This window comes from Aulonocara stuartgranti (genome assembly GCF_965226115.1).
Source record: "Aulonocara stuartgranti genome assembly, chromosome: 4".
Lineage (NCBI taxonomy): Eukaryota > Metazoa > Chordata > Actinopteri > Cichliformes > Cichlidae > Aulonocara > Aulonocara stuartgranti.
The window spans coordinates 17553704-17569968 of NC_138942.1; the positions used below are offsets into that span (position 1 = coordinate 17553704).

Genomic DNA, 16265 nt, shown 5'->3' on the forward strand with positions numbered 1-16265 from the left:
GCAAGGTGTGCCTAATAGTGTGTATAATGCAGGTTCTGAGAGAGCCACTGTTTTACTTTATTAAACTGATATCCAGTATTTCCATTAAACATGAAATATTTATGATAAAGTTGCTTCTTCCAATGCTTTTACTTAAAACTGCTTGCCTAAAACTGGGATCTAACCAAAGACCACTACCATGGTTCTGACAGTTAAGAATATCCTCATTTTGAGTCACTGCTGTAGACTCACTAGCACGAGTTCAGTTTGACCAGACAGAAAGAAAAGAAAAGAAAGACTGACTACACAGAACTACCAGACTGAGATCAGCAGTCTTTGGTTTAAGCTTTATAAGGATGTTATTCACAGACACATGCTGGTGTGACTACTGAGGATAGCATGGAAAACTGTCATGCTTGCAATCATACAGCATGTAAAAAAATAGGCCTCAAAGTCTCAACCCTGATAAGGTGGTGGTTTAGTTTGAAACTCAACACTTCGTGAAGAGTTCAGATGAACCTTGTGTATACTGTGCTGTAGCTTATACACTAGGTATAGCTAGTTAATGTTACAGGACAGCATATAGGCAGAAGCTGCACATGTCTATCATCTGAGACCATCTTGCCTGGTGTTGCAACTTCAGAGGCAAGAATAGAAAGCCTGACACCAATAAATAAGAAACTCTTAATAATATAAGGAAAAAAGATTGCATTTATGTAAAATAACCTGGAATTTGTGTAAATCTAGTTATAAGTCGCCCAAGAGCCACAGCCACTCTACAACCACGAGTATTAAATATTGCTGGAAAGATTTATCATAAAACAGCTCTGTTAATGGACTGTATGGACTCACTGTGGGTTTATATAGCATGTGATTGGAGTATATGATGCCAGAGAAAACACGGTAGAAATAAACACTATCAGAAGTCTAAAAGGCATAGGAGAAAATGGCTCTGTGATCATATTGACATGGAAATCAAAAATAAAGGTGTTTTAAAAGGCAGTCCTTTCCAGTGGTCTTCTCTTCATAGTGAAGGCTTATAGTGACGTTAATAAAGGTTATCCTGTTTAAAGTAGGAAGTTGAATTGGCTGGTGTTCCTTTACATGGTTCTCACAAATCAAAATAAGGATGACCTGCACCCTCACATGTATCAGTTCCTTTAATTTAAGCTCGTAGAGGAAACGTTCTGAATCAAAATCAGCATGCTGGCAATAAATCATATAGGTGCAACATGACCAGTGAAGTCGGGTAGCAGCGGGCATGCTCGAGTTACACATGTCTAGCTATAGGCCTCACTCACACATGGTAGCATCCTCATTTGTTCACCTAAAAATAGGTCTGGACTACTAGACACATTTTTTCGAAACCCATGGATCTTGGTACCTGATACTGGGACTCAAAGGTCTGTAAATGGTGTTGCTCAAGGATATATAAGAGAGAGGGAAAGGGGATTCGTGGCATTCACTCGAGTCCGCCTAGGTTTTCACTCGCCTCAACTCAGCGCAAAGGTGAGTGCGGGGATGCGGACGAACGCCACACCGACTTCTACACTGGAAGGGGGAAAAGGGGATTCAGACAAGGAGATCCACGTGGACTATAAACTATAGAGAGAATTGGAACAAACATAGCCAACAACTTCATGGACCACAGGATAATTCAATTAGCGCGCAAAGGAGGCCAAAAGATTTCAGAAGAGCGCCGTTTGTGGATGAATATTGTTATTTACATTATCTCTTTTAACGGGATAAAAGAAATGCTATGATAACACACCTAGGGTTATTGGCGCGCTTGACATCACTGGTGCTTTGTTTATTTGTGTCAGTGATTCATGTTGCCGTGATTTGGTCTCTCGGTGGAAGCATCATCTATTTCGTGCCATAGCAGCAAAACGCTTTGGGATACACAGTCAGTGCCGTGTTGTGATTAAACATCCGGAGGCGAAGAGCAGCTCTTAAGAGTAGTTGTTTATATTAATCGGGACGGGTAGAGCTGCATGGTAGACTTTGGATTAAGGAAAAGAGTTGATTCGTGACCAACATAAAGTAAAAGGGGGCTTTGCTTTATTGTGGATTAATCCTTGTTTAAGCTTTTGACCACTAATGTCTGATTTGACCCTTCCTGTGTTTTATTTATGATTACTCACATCATATAGTTAGGTTCACTGTAATGTAGTCAAAACAAAATAGGTCAAATTGTCCAGTTAAGTTGGAGAATTGAAAAATGATCTATAATCCAATAGTATGACCACTGCATAGGACTTATAATGACCATACTAATCCAGTTATCTTGTCTTTTTTCCCTCTCTAAGATTAAAAAATGGCCTTTGCTGGTGTCCTCAATGATGCTGAAGTGAAAGCAGCTCTGGATGGCTGCGCAGGTGAGCATTCATTATCATTATTTCATCAGACAGTGAACAAGCTGTTCTAGTTTTTCATTATTCATGTAACTTTGTTGAACATTTTACTGCTATTTGATTCAAAACACCAACAAGTGATGCAACTTGGCTTCAGTCAGAAAGCAGTAAAGTCTCAGTTTCACATTGTGTCGTATAAACAGTCACAGTTATCGTATTGCATCAACAATGAAGTCCTGACTTGTGCTTGCGCAGACTTGCTGGGCGCTAATTGAGTTAAAATGTGTGTTCTAGCTGCTGACTCCTTCGACTACAAGAAGTTCTTCAAGGCCAGCGGCCTGGCTGCAAAAACTGCCGATGATGTGAAGAACGCCTTCAAAATCATTGACCAGGACAACAGCGGCTTCATTGAGGAGGATGAGCTGAAGTAAGTAATTCCAGCAGTTCACACTTAATGCTGGCATCTCATACTTGCAAGCCTAAGTGGTCCAGAGTATTCACGATCTTATCAGTGTGATTTGTGTCATTTATTTATAGACTTGGGCTTTAGTCTACAAGCCAAATAATATAGTAACTATTGCTAAGGAAGCCCCCAAAAAGAAGCTGTTGATGACTTTCTTATGGATCATTTGGTTGACACATCAATTTAAGTCTTAAAATCTCACACATGAAAACATAGAAAACCAAAGGGTTCACAAGAAAATAATAAATAATAACTGCTGCTTTTTATTGTCCACACGCCAGGCTGTTCCTGCAGAACTTCTCTGCTAGTGCCAGAGCACTCACTGACAAGGAGACCAAGGCTTTCCTCTCCGCTGGTGACAGTGATGGTGATGGCAAGATCGGAATTGATGGTGAGGGTTCTTTGTGGAGCATGGTGCACTTTCCTACAGATCTTTCAGTTTAGCAGAACACATCATATATATGAAGTGTTACCCGCAGAGCCTACATGAATCAGATGTTAGAAACAAGCTTAATTTTTTTAACATCCATTGACATACCCTTAGTCAGAGAATGGCTCCTGTCAGTTTAAACTATACCACTAACCTGAATCCACTTTGTTCCCAATACTAATGGCAGTTCTATTCTACTTTCACAGAGTTTGCTGCCCTTGTAAAGGCATAAATTTCCATTGACCAAGATCCATTTCTTTTCATGGAACTGTGAACTCCTTGCAAGATTCACTAATCATCAGCTGAAAGAATATTTTTTATACCTTATTTATGAGTTGCCTGTGGACTGTTTCTCAACATGGAGCACATATTTTACTGATACTGTTATTCAGATGTGTTAAATGTTCTGAAAAAATGACTTGTGCAAACTGTACAACATCATCTGCACTTTTTGAGGAAGAGTGAAAAACCAGGAATAAATACTCTTTTGGTGTAAAGTCATCTCGTTCAGGTCAGTCGTTTTTTGCATGGTCAACCAAAACCCTCTCTATTCACACAGACGTAGCTATGCCAACACAATGGTTTGAGGAAGTGGCCGTTTCAAATTAGTTGTTGATTTGCCAGGGTGTTTGAATACTCCAGAGGTGTTGAGTGACGGTCTAAACAACATGCCCAGCACTTGTTTGGATAATTGGTTAATGAGATAGTGGAGTGTGGCTGGACTCTGGCCATGGACTGGGAAATGCTGTGGGAATGGGCCCATGGGGCTTTGCTCACATGCTTCTGGGATCTTAGGGAGGTTTGCAATGGATAGCTGCCACGCTGTCTCTTCCAAGGTCTCCTCCTCCACCAACTGCTGCATAGTCAATTAAATGATGTGCTGTGGCAACAGGAGTTCTATTAACAGTCACTGTTGCATCAGCAGGAACTTTTAACACACTGAACCCACTGTACAGTTGCACATCTACATCAGCCGAAGGTCTTTAATACATTATTTAACTTCTATCAGCACCTGGTGTGTACCTCATTTTGAGGAAGAAAATATTCTATATGCATAAGCCTGGAATGGAATTTTGAACAGCTCAGTTTCCATATTAAAGTCAAATTACGATCCCAATGTAAGCTAAGAATTCAGCATTATGTAAACCTCAAGCCTATCAGATGACGCCATAAGGTTATTATTGTCTAACAGCAGGGGAATCAGAAATAGTCTGAGTGATAGCAGTCTGCCGTTTCCTCACAATTGCCAGGCTTGCGCCACAGAACTTTGCTGCCTCCTACAGGTCAAACACATTCTTTCAGCAAGAGTAGCTGACTGTGATTATCTTTTTTTTTGCCCATTTTGATTTTTAATGCTTTGTCTAAAAGCATGAGCATGCCCTTGTGCCTTTAGGGGTTTAGAATATCTATCGTAATCACACATGGCAGATGGAATTTTTAAGGAAAACTTAAGAATATTTCTAAAGTCAGAGAGTCCCCTTGAATTAATTTGGTTATTTAATAAATCTTTTTACAAATATTTGGAACAAAAAGGACTTGACAGTAAAACCGGGCGTGGCTGATATTTGGAATTCGTATGCGGCACAAGTAAGACGGGTTTTTAAAAAGTATTTAGCAATGTGCTAGGCAGGCAGACTATCTGTACGAATCTGAAAGGAGTGAAATACATATATATCTTACGAAGTACCCTTCATTGTTCCAGCTAAGAAATCAAAACCACAATTTCCCTCAAAGTCGCCAAATATATTTCACATACTGTTGCAGTGAATAGTCCACGCCTTCTAAATCGTCAAAAAGAGGAGAAACAACCAGTTAGTACAACTTACGCCAGCTCTAATGCATGCATGCTCAGTCCCCCGCCCCCGCCCGCAGTACTTCCAATTCGTCCTCCTCAGCAGTGCTGGGGCCTATTCTTAGCTTTGAGTGGACATGAAAGACTTCTTCAAACGCACCTTTTAAGCGTCTTCATTTGTGAAACTTAAAATAGACGGCTCTCTGGCTAAGGGGACGCATTTTCGCATCCTTCTTCTCGGTGTCAGTTATCTTATGCTTCAGATTTCGATGGCGTGATCATATAAAAGCTCACCCGGAGCGCCGTGATGGTCACTGCAGTCGACTCGGGTCTTGTCTGTGTCATTCGTAGCCTACAAAGCAAAGACACAAGAGGTGAGTTTGAATGGAAAGGAGAAGGGAAACCCGGGAGCCACATCATCACCTGGCATCTTTGAGAAAACACTACATTTATTTATTTTTTAAATTTATTGTTAATTACGCTTTAAATCGGGACTCCTTACTGCGAGGCAGCATCAGAAGAAGGAGATGAGTTTTGCGCTTTCTTGCCGGAGCGTCATCATCGTTGGCCACATGGATTACTGATCAGACGTACTCGCATCTTTAGAGTTGCAGCTTCAGAAAGAGGCGCAATGAATAATTTGCCCTTTCATATTTGGAGTGGCTCAGATTATTTTTGGCAAGAAGCAAACTTACAGATGTGTGATTCTTCAGATGCTGCCAATGTTCTAAAAGATAATAATATTATTAATAATAATAAAATAATAATAATAACCTGGGATGGTCACCTATGGACATTAAGCCCAACTTTAAAAGCTTAATAATGGATTTTATTTTTATTTTCCCAGTTCACAATGGCATTCGGAGGTGTACTAGTTGAGGCTAACATCACTGCAGCCCTGGATGCGTGCAAAGGTGATTCCCTCATCTGCGATCACAACTCACCTTCTTTTTTGTTCAGCTGCGCTTGCTTTGTGCGAATTTCAGTAACAACCTGCGCTACTTTCAGACGGCGGCACATTCGACCACAAGAAGTTCTTCAAGTCCTGCGGCCTTCATGACAAGTCCGCAGATGACATCAAGAAGGCCTTCGCCATCATTGACCAGGACAAGAGCGGTTTCATTGAGGAGGACGAGCTTAAGTAAGAAAGTTCATACAAAAGGCGTTGTTAGGGTTTTGCTGTTGTTGTTGATTTGACCTTGGATGCATCATAATGAGTGGCAGGAGGCTGTAAGCACAAAACCATTCAGCCACTAACAGTAGACTACAGTAAGCTATGTGTAGCCATATTTAACCCATGCACTGGTTTTATATAACCAGAATGATATATTTCGGTTAGGTATGGGTCGTTTTTTTGAATGAATATTTTGCTTTGATTTTATTTATTTAGCTAAAGAAAACAGCTTTTTTATGCCTTAGTTGACTTGTATCCAAACTGTACTCTCTGCAGTCAGATTGCATGTCTTAGCCAATGAGAACTTGGGTCTGTGAACTCACTGCTCACCTCTGTCTGCAGGCTGTTCCTCCAGAACTTCAAGTCAGGTGCACGCGTCCTGAACGACGCCGAGACCAAGGCTTTCCTCGGTGCCGGTGACACCGACGGTGACGGCAAGATTGGCGCTGATGGTATAAAAAATAAATTAAAAAAATGCACGTGCACCACAGTGAAATTCCTCTTTGGATGTTTTGTTTTTCCTGCTAACGGATATGTCACAGGTGTTTTTCCTTCTGTCTTTTTGCAGAGTTCGTTGTCATGGTTAAGACAAATAATGGTGCCAAGTGATGGATGGAACAACAATGACCACAGCGAACTCCATCTCGTCACCCTAATTTTTATACATTTGCTTAAAAGACGTTTTCTTCTATGCAACACCTGTCCAAAATGATGAAAATGCCGCTCGGTTGTGTTCATGTCTTAAATACGAATTTTGCTTATTGTAAAATCTTTGATGATGCTCTTTCCAGGAACGATCGATCAAAAAGAATAAATATTCTTTTGCTACGGTGTTATTGTTTCCTCTTCCCATTATTATTATTATATATCCAGTGGCGGTCCTAGCCTGTTTGGCGCCCTGGCGAACACTCCCTCTGCCCCCCCCCCCCCCCCCCCCCCCCCACCCACCCAACACACACACATATGAAGAGAGAGAGAGAGTATGCATAGTATGCAAACGGCTACCAAACAGCCATCATAATTTGTCATACAATGAGAACAGGACAAATCAACAACTGACAATGACTAATTAATATTAAAATCTGTAACATAATGTATTGTTTGGAGTTTAGTCTGTTACTGTTACTATTTTTTTTACCATTTCTTCTTGGAGCAACTGTAACCCACATAATTTCCTTAGGGATTAATAAAGGCGGCCTACATGGACGAAGTGAAGAATCTGGCATCATGGTGCCAGGACAACCACCTTCTATCCCCAAGCCATCCGGGCCCTAAACACACACACACCCACCCTCTCACATCATCTATAATTGACTGAGACAGGACTCTCTTCCAGACACTCTTAAATCCAGGCACAATGTACATTTCAAATTCCTTTAATTTTAAATATGTTTATATTGTCTATTCTGTAAAATAGTCAGATGTCTATTCATATTAATGTACAGAATTCACCTGCTTGCTGCTACTACTGCACATTCACCCAATGTATATACTATATATATATATAAGGTTCTTCCTCTAAGTAACGGATGACCTGCCATTATCCAATGACACATCTGCTTACCTGTATCTTTTGCTCGTTTCTCCTCCTCCTCTTTTCTCTTTTTCTAAACTGAGCACCTGATGGCTTTGAACTTTTCTTGTCCATCTTCCATCGGTTTTAATTTTGCACTCCAGTATGAACACCCATCCCCCAACCCGAGGATCACCACAACATAATCTAATAGACCTACACCTTAGTTCACAGATTCACTTTGTCTAAGGTGTATTTCTGGGATTTCGCACAACCCAGAATTCAAGTCATGAATACATGATGGGCTTGGATTTACATCATTATGAATGAAATGTGCTCTATTTGGAAGCAGCCGGCCCCCCACCCCTTTCGGCAGGTTGTGTGTGAGACTTTAAATCATCAAACTGTAAATTATAAATTTTAAATTGTTATTGATCCCTTTACCCCTGGTCCTAAAGTGTATATTTATTTTCTTACTCTTCTTATATTTATTGTTTGTTTACTTGCACTGCTGTAACTGGAGCCTCGTTTCTCTATATACTGGACTGTATGTAGCGGAGATGACAATAAAGTTTACTTTGACTTCAGCAGCGAGCAGGCGCATCGAGGGCTCTCGCGCTCACTTTTCGTGTATAGAATTTCGAAAAAACATCGTTGCAAATTATAAATTTGTATTATAATGGCTGGTGTTTTCGTGTTTGTTGGTTTGTTTTTATTTTGTTTTATTTTGCAAGCTGGTTATTAGATGCTGCTCCAGCCAGCCAGAGAATCCCCCGCCGCCCCGCTCCTCCACCCTCTGCCTCAAGCAGCAGGCGCCCTTACTCCCAGCAAATGGACGATAGAAAACCGATCGGTGCCTATGCCATTCCCAATATGCGCTGGCTGATGTCGGGGCAGCATGAGTACGAGCAATTTTTTTTTTTTTTTTTTGCCGATGCCCGTGATGCCGCCCCGGGCAACCGCCGTGTCGCCCGTATCTAAAACCGCTACTGTATATGTCCGTGAGTAAAACACGTACTGCACACACAGCGAGCACACAAGTGCAGCCTATGTAGTGTTCACAGTTCATGTAGTTCCACCCTACTGCCGCTAGATGGGATACGTTCTTTTTCAGCAACCTAAGCCAAAGCATTTAAAAAAGTGGGGTTGGGGCGGCAACATAGCAACAACTACAGTTGCAGTGCTGTAGTATTTACTGGCTACTTTTATTTACACATTTTAGAAAGTGAAATTGTACTACATAAATATATTTCAGTTATATATCAATTAAAGGAAATATTGGCTTAATGCAATGAAACGTACATTGAACTTTTGATTTGTTCTTAATTGGAGAATAGCATCGTTTAAAACGAATACCGACTGACGTTGTTTTCATTGTTTAGCCGACCTTTTGCATTGCATTTTTTCCTCTTTTTCTTGTAGTTTCGTAAACTTTCATTGCGTAAGAACCGCCCAAGGGGCAGTAGGATGTTAAAGAAATTACTGTTAGCTCACAGGACTAATGTCCTTGGTTCGAATCCACCCTTCGGCTGGAGCCTTTCTGCAAATTAACGTTTTTTTTTTTGCTATATTTAATGAGTGCGTGAATGTGAGTAGCCTATAAATGTTTGTTTGTGACTCTGTGTTAGCTCCGCGAAAGAATATTAGAAAATGTAAATAAATAAATAATTGCCCAGTAACTGTAGAGTCTGCCAGGTATCAGTACGACGTATGACATCATGTACCGGGTGCTGATAAAATCGCACCACTGCTTTTAATCCGGTGTCCCGAGTCTCGTTTTCACACACAGTGGATGATTAAGTTTCTCTTTACCTTTTCTGTGCTTCACTAGAACCTAACTGCAGACAGTCGGACATCACTTGTTGAGAGGAGAAGGCCCCATTAATAAGTTGGCAACTGGATTAGGTGGCTGACGGTGACAAACCGTCGGAGGTAAGCTTTTAGGATGCTGCTAAAGAAGTGAATAAGAGCCACTGAGCGCATGCTGTGTATAAACTTTGTTCACCACGCATTTAAAATAATATAATAAAAACACTAAGACTTCCCGTGCATTATACGACACACGGGAACACAATATGTTACACAGAGAATCACTACCTGCCCATCCTGATGTAATCAACATCTTTCATTTGCCACACATGAAAAATCTACCAAATCAACCTTTCCATCTCAGTTTTTATTCGTTTATTTGATAAAAAAAAAGAAGGTCTGAACAAATAAAAGTCTGATCATTTTTGTGCACATGTTGGGAATGCGACGCTCTCCACTGAAAATGTTTTTCTTTGGGTTTGGAAGAAGGTGGTGGGGGAGGGAGTACTTTGTCATACCAAACACAGTACACGGGCCACAAATTTGACAGCAGTTTCACACCCTCGTGCTTTTAAATAATGTTTAAATGCGATCTTTACGCACATGTCGCGATACCTCTCCAGTGCAACTTTACCTGCTGTTCGCGTTCGCCAGCTGATGCGCGAGGGAGCGCATCCCTGCCAAGATTCGCCCCGTGCTTCAAGCACGCGTACGTTAAGAATCCGACTTCAACGTGAAAAGTGACCTCGAGGTATTGTGACCGTTTGGCTAGAATTAAGAATGAGGCTCGGTGTCGGGTTGCAAAGGTCTTGGGAATAATCGGGAAAAGCTGGATACTGTTTTGTATGATGTAATAGTTAGCACTCAGGGTTGTGGATCCAGGGATTTGACTTCAACTCTCCGTGGGATCTTCGATTAATTTGTCGTTTGGAGTTTTAACTGATGCTTTTCTGTCCACGTTGATAGCTTTGAAATTGTAAGTGTTCATCTCCAAACCACCCAGGTGCTGGTTGCTACATCTGTACAACTTCACCTCCCCCTTATCTCATGGAGAGATATAACCTTCTTTTCCGTGTCCTGCTGCAGTGACCAATCTCCCAGGGATGTGCTTAATGACCCTTGCATTAGTCTGTGTGTCAGACCAGGACACAAACGTCCTCGGAAAGGCAAGCCGACCTGGTCGTTTTGCAACTGGACAAATCGTACAGGAAACAAAATCCAATGTGCTGCTCTGACTTTGAGCAAATCACAAAAAATAAACTCTTAAACTGTAATTGATATGAAACTAGTGCTTACCGCTGTTGTGTTTTTTGTTTGTTTTTTCTTATAAATGAAGCACTGCACATTATGCATCACCAGGGGCGCAGCAAATAACTCTGGGCAAGGTGTATTAACTGTCTCTGTGGACCCCCTTCCTTTCCTCATTACAGATCTTTTTTTTAAGCAAATTATTGTGTATACTGTATATAGCAATCTGTACTGACCATTAATGTTGCCGGTAATAAGCTGCTTCTATAACCCTAACCCTTCTTCCTGTGAAGCAGAGCAGTCTGACAATAAAAACACTGAACCTACAACGCTGTGTGTGGGTCTTTTATCGTGTCACACAGATTTTTTAAAATTCCTTGTCTCAAGCCGCTCACTTCCAGCGATCAGCATTTTTTAGTAATTCCAGAATCCCGATTGGCTCTTAGCGCCTACCTCGGCTTTCTCAGGGGCAATTCCAAAGCTCTGGAATTGTCTCCCTCATCAGATTAGGTCATCTACCTCACTTACATTATTTAAATCCCAGCAGAAAACATGGCTCTCCTCATCAACTTTTTCAAGTTCAGACTAATTTTAACTAATTTTCCCCTACGTGTCTTTTTTATTATTAATATTTGTTATCATTATTATTTTATGTCACAATTTCATTTGTATAATTTTATTACTAGATTATTTTTAGGCCTCTGTCAGTGCGCCCCAGGGTGGCTGTGGCTACAATGTAGCTTGCCATCACCAGTGTGTGAATGTGTGTGTGAATGGGTGGATGACTGGATGTGTAAAGCGCTTTGGGGTCCTTAGGGACTAGTAAAGCGCTATACAAATACAGGCCATTTACCATTTACCATTTTTAAGTTTATGTTTTTCATTTTTATTTAAGTACTTATTTATTGATACTACTGAAGCATTTATGTGCAGTGCTTGTGCACTCTCAATTTAAATAGCCTTTTGGCTGACTCGGCATGCTGAAGATAACTTGGTAATGTTTTCTCCTCCATATCTTGGTTGCTTTTTGGTTATACCTGCTTTTTCTACACCCTTGTTGGCCAGTCTCCAAAAAATTGTTCCTCTCTACTGATTAGTGAGGTGTTTGGGCAAAACATTTTCTGCTTGCCCTCAGTTTTTCAACCATGTTCCTCTGTGCCCATCCTCCCCATTACCCTCAGAGCAACCTTCATTTTCCTCCCTCTCTTCACTTCCCTGAGCCATTATCTCATCTTATCGCTCACTATCTGCTACAAAGGCAGACCTCCAGAAGAATAAAGTATATAGGACTGATATTTACCCATTAACCTGCTTACAGCCTCGTGCTGTCATACTGTTTTCAGCCTGTTTGGTACTAAAGTACATGAGAGGTTGAGCCAGATCATCAGGGCATACCATACTATCTTGGTAATCATGAATGGTTAAACAAGTGTCTAAACATGTTTATGTTTACAAAACAGCAATACTAAAATTGCAGTACCTTGGTATGGATGTCAATACAAATGAATGCTTGGAATAACTTTTAGTTGCCACCATGTGAGCTCATGTTGTGTTATGTCATTTGGAAAGGGATGTGCTGCTGCTGCTTCTATGGCTGTTTCTGAAAGACTCATGCATTTGGTGTTAAGTTGTGCTGGGTCATTCTGATATAGGGTCACATCTGACATTGGCTCACTGTCTTTAGTAGCTGCTGACAGCTAAATCATTCTTAATCTGATAGTTGTGCCCTGCTCACATTTCTTTTAAAGATATGTGTTAACAGCCGACTTCCCACAGTTTGTTTTACTTCATTTCTTTCTTTCTTTTTTTTAGAAATAATATTTTTTAAGACAAATACAACTCTTTTTATGGCTTGCATGGGTCACTCCTGTCATTGGGCCCCTGATTATTACGCCCCTGTGCCTACATTGTCGCGGGATAGTGGCAGAAGGGGGATGACTGCCCGTCCCTTAATGAGCACAGTTGACAAAGCAGTTCAGAGACACTGTACCGGCGTCCCTGACATTCACTTCTGAGCATGTGTTTCAGGTCGCTTTAGATATTACTGGAGATGATGTGAGCCCCATTTAGCATGACCCCATGAGGCATACATGTGGACAGACTGCAGAGCATCATCTGCAGAGCAAGTTCAGGTGTTGATCTCTGAAATCATCTTTTCCGTGAAATCTTATTTTGCTTTAAACAAGCTAAGATGACATACGAAAAGACATGCGCAAGACTACAGCAAAACAGACTTTTAACGTTGGGATTCCCATACTTACTCAGATGTCATAAAAAGAGCATATTTTCAGAGGAGTACGGTGGTTGGGGAGTGCTGCAAGTAAAAGGATACGTGCATGAGAGGGTGGGATGGGGACCCTCTCAGAAACAGCAGGATAAGGAGAAAAGCAGCATTTACTGTATAATCCCGGAGGTTAGAGGAGGGACGCTGGGATAAAAGGAGGGAGTGGAGGATGGGAGGAAGAAAGCGCTCTTAAATTAATATGCTATTTACGAGGGCGTTACAGACGTTCACGTTCCGGTCTCTCTGCGCCTGGGCGTTATAAGTAGTAAAGGTTAATTAGTTAGCCGAGAAACTGGATCAGGGGCGGGCAGTTAGAATTTGATCCATAGACGGGTAACCCAAGCAATCCCCATTGTCACGGCAATCAGACCTATATAAATCCGTCTTAACGGACACCAGCCACCACATAACCTCATCTCTCTGCTGGATCGTCTACCTGGGAGAGAACCCCCTTAACACGGTGAGTTGCTGCGCCAAGTCGGGCAGGAAGTTAACTGCTTTTAGAAAAACTGAAAAGTTTTGTGTGAGATAATTTTTTTTAATTTTTGTGTGGTCGCCTAGTTGAGTGACAGGGCAAATAATTGCGTCCGTAAAAGTTGTGACTGACTCTCGCCGTAGGTGGCGGGGAAACAAGGGCAAAGCGAGAAGCGAAACGTTCATTTGATCATTTTTAATTTGTGGTAGGCTGCTTGAGTGGCTTAAAAAGGTCGCAAAGAGAAAACCTATCGCAGTTTTACGGGCTTTTTTTTTTTTTACAACTCTTTAAGATCGAAGTCTTTCATTGTGTAAGGATGCTGTTCCGTTAACTCCATGCCGTACTTTTCAGTAACTTCTCCGTAACAGTGTTTCCACTTGGGCATCTTTTGCCAGTCTGTCTGTCAGTCAGTGTCAGCTTAGAAGGTTTGTACTGCACCTGGCTTAATCTTAATAATTCACCATGGCTGTTCCTCCTGCAGGAATAAAATGTCGCTCTCATCTATCCTTTCTGCTGATGCCATCGACAGTGCTATCAAGGACTGCCAAGGTATCGTTTTCCACCAATATGTTTACAGTATGGAGATTTTCTCCCCCTGATATATTTACATTTAAAAGCACACACACATAAAAACATAAACAGAATACAAGGACACACATATATATTTATATGTGCAAGTAACTATGTGTAAAGCCCATAAATGGAAGACATAAAAAGTCTTGACATAAATGCACAGAAAATATATAAAATATAAAAGGTAAAGATCCCAGTAACTGGCCTCCCAGCGTCCAAAAAATAAAATAAAGATACAACATTTGAAACGGTGATTTTCTTCATGATGTGTACCCTAAATAAGAAGATTACGTGTTTTATATCATACTTAATAATACCTTGTTGGTTGTATGTTATCATGTGTCTGTAATTTAAAGTCACATAAATAGTCTGAGGCTTTGCAGGTATTATAACAAGTTTGCTTTAATACCAGTTTATTGAAAAATACCTGACATTACTCATTCATATATTAGTATTTACCTGTTTAAGTCAGTTTAATGAATGGAAGGCAGACTTTGGAGTCATCCACCAAACTCACTGTGATTTATTTCTCCAGCTCCAGACTCCTTCTGTGCTAAGAAGTTTTTCCAGATATGTGGCCTCACCAAGAAGAGCCCTCAGGATATAAAGAAAGTTTTTGGGATTCTGGACAACGATGCCAGTGGCTTCATCGAGGAAGAAGAGCTCAAGTGAGTGAGAAGAGAGTTCATAAACTTTTTCCCCCCCTTTAGTGCAGACAGGATTTAACAGAAGAAGCAGTTCAACTGGCTTCCTTAAAGCAAAATCAAATTCATGTGCACTTATTCTTTTAGAGATATGAGCGATTTAGAGAAGAGGATGCGCCTCAGCATTAATCTATCAGACTTTGGAAGGCTGACGTGAAAGCTGGAAGAGCAATTTATAATATTCTGGGAAATATATTCAAGTTGAACAATGCAGCACAGCAGTCACATATTTTTACCAACCCTCAGTAAAAGACAGACGCAAAAAGCAAACCTAAAGCACAACGAGACAATGTTAATATAAGGTAGGTCTTAAAGTGTGGGTGCTGTGGCTGCAGGATACCACACAGAGCAGCATCTAAGGCTGACGACTGAAGCCAGTGTGATAGGCCTACGCTTGCATTAAAATTAGCAACATTTTCACTTACTTTGCCTTTTATCCACTTGTCATTGAGGAGTGACTCTACCTTTGGATCGTGTTTGTCCCTGTTTGTGCCTACCAGGTTTTTCCTCCAGAGGTTTTGTCCCGGGGCTCGTGTTCTGACAGATAAGGAGACCAAGGCTTTCCTGAGTGCTGCTGATGATGATAGCGACGGTATGATTGGAGCAGATGGTGAGGCAATTCATACCTATTTGACATATAATTCCTGAATTTGCATGCTTGCACACAGTTTTTCTAGAACATTTGTGATTTTAGGTTTATAACTGGCTATACACTCGAGTCAGTTGCAAGCTGTTAACTTTGATATTACAACTGTGCCATCAAACTGTTTCTCTCTTCTGGTATAAGATTGCCATAGTTGCTGCACGGAAAATAATATTTTAATATATATATAAATAATATTTTTGTTACACTGAGCTACATCTTACTGATCCATGTTTTTCCTCAACAGAGTTCCAAGCCATGGTCTTGTCCTAAGCAGCTGGATTCCATGACTCCATCTAGATTTTTCCTCCTGCCATCCTTATCCAACTGCTTCAGGGGCTTTTACTGTAGTCAACCTTTGTCCCGCTAGTTAGATGAAGCCTGAATGGTCCAAAGATATCTATGTTCTTCTCTTATTTTTAAGTAGCTTTCTTCTAGATAGAGTCTAAAGCTGTATTGTTCAAATAAATGTGCAAATTAACAAATTACAGAGAAAAATAAAAGAATAAATCCAGGTCATGCATTTCTTTTCATTATTTATAAACAAGTGCAGATCTCAGTGTGTTTCAGTATGTCCTCTGCTTTGGGATGTCACAGTGCAGATTTGCAAGAACAGCAGTTCAAGCACTGAAATATTTTACATGCACAAGAAGAGCTCTAATTAACTCTTATTGTATGGGGATTTATACTGCATATACACATACCTGTATGGACACAACACACGTAAACACCCACTTACAATATTTCATTTACAGTTTGGAGGTGCCCTTTAAATCTTTACTTACCCTGATCACAGCAGTAAATGAGACAGACAGTGTCAGTGT

General features: G+C 40.8%; 3 protein-coding genes across 3 annotated transcripts; all 3 read left to right on the forward strand.

Moving 5' to 3' along the window:
* Positions 1–1380: 1380 nt before the first annotated feature.
* LOC309704138 (parvalbumin alpha-like) lies at positions 1381–3727 on the forward strand. Its single transcript, XM_082529126.1, has 5 exons — positions 1381–1488; positions 2289–2357; positions 2628–2760; positions 3078–3187; positions 3433–3727. The coding sequence occupies exons 2-5, from the start codon at positions 2297–2299 to the stop codon at positions 3456–3458; spliced, it is 330 nt and encodes a 109-aa protein (XP_082385252.1). The 5' UTR covers positions 1381–1488; positions 2289–2296; the 3' UTR covers positions 3459–3727.
* A 1536-nt stretch (positions 3728–5263) lies between these two features.
* On the forward strand, positions 5264–7025 carry LOC309704137 (parvalbumin beta-like). The gene is made up of 5 exons (XM_082529125.1): positions 5264–5392; positions 5866–5932; positions 6027–6159; positions 6535–6644; positions 6761–7025. Exons 2-5 carry the CDS (start codon positions 5872–5874, stop codon positions 6799–6801), a joined length of 345 nt encoding a protein of 114 aa, XP_082385251.1. The 5' UTR covers positions 5264–5392; positions 5866–5871; the 3' UTR covers positions 6802–7025.
* Positions 7026–13291: 6266 nt separating this feature from the next.
* On the forward strand, positions 13292–15955 carry pvalb8 (parvalbumin 8). Its single transcript, XM_082529127.1, has 5 exons — positions 13292–13506; positions 14003–14070; positions 14630–14762; positions 15299–15408; positions 15689–15955. Exons 2-5 carry the CDS (start codon positions 14010–14012, stop codon positions 15712–15714), a joined length of 330 nt encoding a protein of 109 aa, XP_082385253.1. The 5' UTR covers positions 13292–13506; positions 14003–14009; the 3' UTR covers positions 15715–15955.
* Positions 15956–16265: the final 310 nt, after the last annotated feature.